This window comes from Maylandia zebra, linkage group LG3 (genome assembly GCF_041146795.1).
Source record: "Maylandia zebra isolate NMK-2024a linkage group LG3, Mzebra_GT3a, whole genome shotgun sequence".
NCBI classification, from domain to species: Eukaryota; Metazoa; Chordata; class Actinopteri; order Cichliformes; family Cichlidae; genus Maylandia; species Maylandia zebra.
Window position 1 is genome coordinate 14,349,300 of NC_135169.1, and position 8,127 is coordinate 14,357,426.

At 39.1% G+C, this 8,127-nt stretch overlaps 1 protein-coding gene across 1 annotated transcript; it reads left to right on the forward strand.

The window, feature by feature from the left end:
* Positions 1-488: 488 nt before the first annotated feature.
* Positions 489-7,593, forward strand: LOC112434389 (uncharacterized). Its single transcript, XM_024802020.2, has 3 exons — positions 489-708; positions 909-973; positions 6,121-7,593. Exons 2-3 carry the CDS (start codon positions 962-964, stop codon positions 7,027-7,029), a joined length of 921 nt encoding a protein of 306 aa, XP_024657788.2. The 5' UTR covers positions 489-708; positions 909-961; the 3' UTR covers positions 7,030-7,593.
* The last annotated feature ends 534 nt before the right edge of the window (positions 7,594-8,127 follow it).

The window sequence follows — 8,127 nt, forward strand, 5'->3', positions numbered from 1 at the left end:
TATTGTAACGTAAATACCCTACAATGAAGTTAAAGTACTTACAAAAACCCAACAGTGCTATTACATTTATTACTTGTACTATACTTTCCACTAATATGTTCGTTTACTTGGTCAGAGGTCTTTAGTAACTAACTGTTCATAGAGAGTTTTATTCCTTCTCAATAATAATTGTGCATTCAGATATAATGCGATTGTTGTGCAAGTTAGCATTATTACCTGTGAACTGTCTGCGCTGAATTCTGCACATGTTAGCTGTACCCATGAACCAAGGGTGGGTAACTCCAGGCCACAAGGGCCAGTGTCCTGCAGATTTTAGATATCACCCTGGGTCAACACACCTGAATCAAATGATTAGTTTATTACCAGGCCTCTGGAGAAATACAAGACATGTCGAGGAGGTAATTTAGTCATTTAAATCAGCTGTGTTGGATCAAGGATATATCTAAAAGCTGCATGATACCGGCTCTCGGTGACTACCAGGCACAAATATGGAAAACACAATCATGAATTCCAGTTCAGTGGCTCTGGTTAGTGGAGTAACTAGCAGATAGGAATTGGTGACAACAGCTTCTGCAAGGACACCGGTCAATGTCAAATTCGCCACAGCCTCTCTGCAGTATCCAGATGACTCAGAAAGAAAAAAATCTGAGTCAAGCCTTTGAGAATCTGACTAGTCCAATACAACCAATCATTTCCTAAGTCACAAAGGTAATCACAACAATGCGACCAGTCAATGTTTTAAATGATATTGTATTGCTGTATATTATATTAAGATATACGCGATGAACTGTGACTGTAAGGCAGGTGTCCAGTCCTGATATGCAAAACACCAGCAGTGACCTAATCAACAGTTTTGAATATCATGTAATGCGTGTTAGATGAGCGTGTGTGGATTCTTTCTGGTTCAGCTGTGCTGAAGACGACACTTGTTGGCATTAAAGGAAGCAACTGGCTGAGCTACATGGAGATTCAGGTGAGTAGCTTTTGAGATTTTTAGGAGGTTGATTAATTTGAAATTAGTATTCAACAAAGTACACTATTGTTCAAAATTATATATTCTTCATATATGTTGGTTTCAATTTAGGTTTTATTTTGTAAGAGCCAATTAATACTCAACTATGAATCATTCAAGCATAAAAAGGCACCTGACTCACAGGATATATTTCTCTAGACTTAACATAGAACTTACAAAAGAACCAATCTAGGTACTTTTTTTTTTTACCTCTGAATCTATGAAAACCACCAAAGATGACACCGTTTAAAATAGCACTGTTACACCAACGAGGTTATTCCCAAAGGATCCAAAAAGTAGTGTTATATTTTAACGTGATGTGTAGTGTGTTTTTAGAAATGTGAAAAAAATTGTGGACAAGTGGACAGACAAAAGAGGACGTGGCAGACCTAAAAGGTACAACAGTTTCTTAAAGTCAAGTTCTTAAGAAATAGAAAAGCATCCAACAACAACTTGACACATATCCTGGAAGATGCATCTGGTGCATCAGTGGATTAATCTATAGCTTGTTAGTAAAATATATGGTGGAGTTCAGGAGAGAGGTACAACATGTAAAACATGCTGCCGTCATGGTTTGAAGCTGCATGTTAGCCAGTGGTGTTGTTGGGAATCTTGTCAAAATCAGAATCAGATTTATTGACCAAGTGTGTGACACATACCTTCATTTTTTATTTGCTCTCAATGCTCTCAATGTACTAAAGAGAATACACAAACCTATAATACAGCCAACATGAATGGCAACATACTATAATATGCTATTAGAGCAAACTGACACAAAAATGAAGTAATATTATGTTATAAAATACTAATATAATTTCTTTACTAACTGATTAAATTTGCTGAAACAAAGTTGATTTTTAGCTGACTAGACTCAAATCAATTTGAATTCAATTCATATCACATCAACAGTTTCCTCAAGGAACCTTAAATTGTATGTAGTACAGAGAAAACTCAAAGCTGCACAAAACAGATGTATAGCTCAAAAAGTATTCTAACAGAAAAAAATAATTCCAACACTTCTACAATAATATTATTGAATGTGAGTATGCATCATTAATGCATTTAGTTTTATACACAAAACCCTCTGCACCTGAGGCACTAAAAGCATATTATAGTTTTCTAACATGCAAAGAACCCTCGTTCTTTTAAGGTATTTAAAGCATTTAATATTACATTTGATATACTGTTTAACAACTACCACAGCCTTGTTGAACCATCTATTGGGCTAGGAATGGGTTTTTTCATGCTAAATTGCATGAAATCTAAAAGATGTGACATTTGACATAAGGTCTTAGACTTTTCGTCCATGCAGGTTTTTTTTGTTAAAAACTCTTCCAAAAATGAAACATTTCCAAAAACTTTAAACTAGAAAAATATATGATTAGAAAGTATGAATGTTTCAAAAGGGAAACATTTTCAAAAGGTAACATCTACAAGAAAGATGTAGATGTTAGTTAAAATCAAACCTGAAGCTTAGTCATAACTTCAGTTGCGAATAACCTGAAGCATCTTAAGGCAAGGCAAGTTTATTTGTATAGCACAATTCAACAACAAGGTGATTCAAAGTGCTTTACAGAGACATTAGAAACAAGAACAAATAAAAAGCATGATTTAAAATTGAATAAAACAAGCAAATAAACTAACTAACTAGTTAACAAACAAACAAACAAACAAACAACAGTATATAAAATCAAAACAGATAAAATCAGAACAGTAGATAAAATCAGTAGTTAAATGTAAGTTTTGAAATTTAAGCTTAAAGTGTGGATTTGGTGCTTTATTCAAATGCAGCTGAGAACAGGTGAGTCTTCAACCTGGATTTAAATAAACTGAGTGTTTCAGCTGATCTGAGGCTTTCTGGGAGTTTGTTCCAGATATAAGGAGCATAAAAGCTGAATGCAGCTTCTCCGTGTCTGGTTCTGACTCTGGGAACTGATAAAAGACCGGATCCAGATGACCTGAGGGATCTGGATGGTTCATACTGGGTCAGGAGGTCATTGATGTATTTTGGTCCTAAACCATTCAGAGCTTTATAGGCCAGCATCAGAACTTTAAAGTCTATCCTCTGACGGACAGGCAGCCAGTGTAAGGACCTCAGAGCTGGACTGATGTGGTCCACTTTTTTGGTCTTAGTGAGGACTCGAGCAGCAGAGTTCTGAATGAGCTGTAGTTGTCTGACTGATTTTTTAGGTAGACCTGTGAAGATGCTGTTACAGTAATCAAGCCTACTAAAGATGAATGCATGGACTAGTTTTTCCAGGTCCTGTTGAGACATCAGATCTTTTATCCTTGATATATTCTTGAGGTGATAGTAAGCTGACTTTGTTATTGTCTTAATGTGTTTTTCTAAGTTTAGGTCTGCATCCATCACTACACCCAAATTTCTCGCCTGGTTTGTGGTTTTTAGATGTATAGATTGAAGTTCTCTGGTGACCTGTAATCGTTTTTCTTTGGCGCCAAAGACTATTACCTCAGTTTTGTTTTTGTTTAGCTGGAGAAAATTGTGGCACAACCAGTCATTGATTTCCTCAATGCATTTACCAAGAGCCTGTACAGGGCCTCGGTCTCCTGGTGACATTGTGATATATATTTGTGTGTCATCTGCATAGCTGTGATAGTTTATTTTGTTGTTGTTTATAATCTGTGCCAGTGGGAGCATGTAGATGTTAAACAGAAGGGGTCCCAAGATGGAATCTTGGGGAACTCCACATGTGATACTTGTCTGCTCAGATGTGAAGTTACCTATTGATACAAAGTATTTCCTGTTTTCTACGTATGTTTTGAACCAGTTTAGTACAGTTCCTGAAAGACCTGTCCAGTTCTCCAGTCGTTTGAGTAATATGTTGTGGTCAACTGTATCAAATGCTGCACTGAGATCCAGTAAAACTAGGACTGACATTTTTCCACTGTCTGTATTCAGACATATGTCATTAAACACTTTGGTCAGAGCGGTTTCAGTGCTGTGGTTCTGTCTAAAACCTGACTGGAAGGCATCGTAGCAATTATTCTGTTTTAAGAAGTAACTGAGCTGTTGAGAAACTGCTTTTTCAATGATCTTACTTAAAAACGGGAGATTTGAGATCGGCCTGTAGTTGTTCATTTGTGTCTTGTCAAGATTGTCCTTTTTCAGTATAGGTTTGATTACAGCAGTTTTTAGTGATTCTGGAAACACACCTGATAATAAAGAAAAGTTGACGATCTGTAACAGGTCTGACTCTAAAGTCTTTAAGACCTTTTTGAAAAAACTTGTTGGCAGGACATCTAAACAGCAGGAGGAGGAGTTCAGTTGACCTAAGATGTCCTCCAGGTCTTTGCTGTTAATAGGTTGAAACTGTTTCATGGTGTTTAAACAGTTTTTTGGTGGACACAGCACATATCCTGGATCTGCTGTTGATGTACCAATTGCTTGTCTAATTTTTTGGATTTTTTCAGTGAAGAATTTGGCAAAGTCATTGCAGGCCATGGTCGAATGAAGTTCAGCTGCCACTGACACAGGAGGGTTTGTTAGCCTGTCAACTGTAGAAAATAAGACCCGAGCATTATGGCTGTTTTTAGTGATGATGTCAGAGAAGTAGGACCTCCTTGCATTCCTCAGTTGTAAATTATAATTGTGAAGTTTCTCTTTATAAATGTCATAATGAACCTGGAGGTTTGTTTTTCTCCATCTGCGCTCAGCTTTCCTACACTCTCTTTTTTCATTTTTCACCAGTGTGGAGTTTCTCCATGGAGACTTTTTCCTTCCAGAGATAACCTTCACCTTAATGGGAGCAATAGTGTCCATTACATTTAACATGTTAGCATTGAAGCTATTGACGAGCTCATTGACTGACCCTCTGGGCAGGTCAGGTGTTAATGGGAAGACCTGGTTAAAAATTGCACTACTGTGTTCAGTTATACACCGTTTTGTGATCACTGTTGTTGATATATTTGTGTGGGCTGAGATTTTACTTTCAAAGAAAACACAGTAATGATCAGACAGGCCCACATCAGACACAGTAACCTTTGAAATGCTCAGGCCTTTGGAGATCAGTAGGTCAAGAGTGTGTCCTCTATTATGTGTGGCCTCTGTTACATGCTGAGTCAGCCCAAAGTTGCCCAGAGTGTTACTCAGGTCTTTAGTCCCTTTGTCCTGAGGGTTGTCCACATGAATGTTAAAATCCCCAACAATAATTACACAGTCAAAATCAACACAGATCACAGACAGCAGTTCACTGAGATCATTAAAAAAGTCTGTGCAGTATTTGGGAGGCCTGTAAACATTAAGAAACACAACTTTGGATGGGGCCTTCAGCTGTAAAGCCACATATTCAAAAGACTGAAAACTTCCAGGAGATAGCTGCTTACATTGAAATGATTCATTAAATAAGACAGCAACCCCTCCTCCTCTCCTGCTCGCCCTGACCTCACTGATAAAACTGTAGTTAGGAGGGGTCGTCTCGATGAGAACAGCTCCACTTAAGAGGTTAAGAAGTGACTTCTTTCTTCGTTACTATTAATATGTTTTATGGTAAATGGCCTGCATTTGTATAGCGCTTTTCCCCAAAGCACTTCACACTACAATCAGCCATCCACACACTGGTGATGGCAGCTACATTGTAGCCACAGCTGCCCTGGGGCGCACTGACAGAGGAGAGGCTGCCAGACACTGGTGCCACCGGGCCCTCTGACCGCCACCAGTAGGCAAACATGGGGTTAGTATTTTGCCCAAGGATATTTGACATGCAGCCAGGAGGCAGCCTGGGATCGAACCACCGACCTTCTGATTAGTGGCTGACCTGCTCTGCCACCTGAGCTACAGCCACCCACCATGTTTTTGTATTATTATTCAGCCTCCTCTTTCATCCTCATATATGAAGACTTTTCTCTCAGGTAGCCGCTACCGGGCTACTGTCAAAACACGATAGTGTGAAAGACAAATCCCCAAAGGAAACAGTACAAACTAAAAAATGTTAGAAATTCATTTCTATGAATTGTTCCTGCAGGAGCACAGATGCTGGCTTGGTTAAAAACACGACCATTGTCAGCATATGCAAAACTTTACTGTGTTTTCTAAACAACAATAAATTATTCCATATGTTACTGTTTTTTTCCTTTGCTGTCTTCCATAGGTCATGTTCATCAACACTTCCTCCTCTCTCTCATCCTTAAATTCCTCCGTTAACTCGTTTGAGTCAAAATGCCTGGATTCAAAAGTCAGCAAAGTTTTCTACACCATCTACACCTCCATGACCATCCTCCTCTTCCTTCCACTCTACATCTTCATCCTCTACATGGGCTTCCAACAGTGGTGTCAGAAATCTGCACATGCAGGGGCAACAACGACCAACTCCAACTTCTTCACCTACAACATGATGTGGGTGGAGAGTTTTGGAGCTTTTGGATCAGTCTTCTACACCCTGGGTGGTTATACCAATAAGATAACAATGATTTATGTTGGAATGTATATGTTTACCATCCTTCTTCCTGTAGAGACTTTGTTTCATGTCCTGACCTGTCTGGAGCGCTACCTGGCTGTTGTTCACCCCATCACCTATATGCATCTGCGCCAATCACATGGTGTCAGGATTAGAAACATCTGTGCTGTTTGTGCGTGGCTGCAGTGGGTTGCATGGTTGGGGATACATTTATTGCTTGGGTATCAATTTTCAAATATGCTACTTCTGTCCTACTTGGGTGTCTGCATGGTGATTGTTGTTTTTTGCTGCCTATCTGTTCTTCATGTTCTCAATCTTCCAAGACCAGGGGATGTGGGCCACAACAAGGAGCATGTTGACCAATCAAAGCTCAAGGCTTTCCACATGATCATGGTGATAACAGCAGTGCTCCTGCTGAGATTTTTTGGGTTGATGATTTGTTATGTGATAAGAAATATGTCATTGATTGCTAACAAAGACTCATGCACTTTGATGGAATCATCTGTTTGGTTGAGTGTACCCAGCCGTCTGGTTCTTCCTCTGTTGTATTTGCACAAAGCAGGAAAACTGTCATGTTGTAGGGGGAAAAAAAATTCAGGATAGGGGCCTCCGCCCTGTGCTGTGGGCAGAGGCAGAGAAGTTGTCCTGCTGGTGCTCAGAAAATAGCCTGAAGCTTAATGTCCTTCAAACAAAACAACTCATAATGGACTTTAGGTCCACTTCTACCTGATTATAAATGAGGAACTGGTAAAATTTGCCTCCACCTTCAGGTTTCTGGGCAGCCACATCTCCACTGATCTCATCTTGACACCTTGATAAAGACATCCCAGCAGTTGCTGCACTTCTATCTTGTGCTGAGGAAAAAGCTTCTACTTCATGTTTGGTACACAGGGGCCACCACTGAGAACAGGAAGGCTACACAGCAGGTAATTAACGCTGTCCCCCAAAATAACTGGCTGTTCACTGCTACTCCTGGAGACCATCAACAGATCCTCCTGTCTCAGAAAAATCACTGCTATCACAGGTCATCTCTACCCCGCCCACCACCTGTTTGACCGGCTGCTCCCGGTTGGCGCCTCACTAACAGCGTCTTCCCCAAGACCATTCAGACTGTCAACAGTATCACCCCACACACTCAGGCCACTCACATACAGCCTCTAAATTCAAACCAAGTCCAATGTGTGCTTTGCTATTGTTTTTTTTTATAAATTCTTCTTGATTGTATATATTTCTCGTTTTTTTTTTTTTTTTTAATTTATTCTGCTGTCTTACTATTTATATTTGATTCCTGCACAGTTGGCATTGAGCATCCAACATTTTGTTGTGTATTTACAGCAACATTAAAGGGTTAGTCTATGCTATTCTATTTATTAGTAGTAGCATTTATTTCCAATATTGTTGTATTACTAATATTAGTTAAAAAATTTACTACAACTACGCATAGGTGGGAGTTGGTTTTGATGGTTTTAGATGATGTATGATAGTTGCGTAAATTGAGAAAATTTGACAGCTTAGCTGTAAAGACTCGTTAATACCTATAAACAGTACACATTTGTACTGAAGTCTATGGATCTTTGCTGTATCCATATACTACAATAAAGATGGATGTAATCACCAGTGTTGGAAAGGCTACTTTTAAAATGTATTCCATTACAGATTACAGAAAACACCGTTTCTGCTCGGTGACAGCTCGTACTTTTC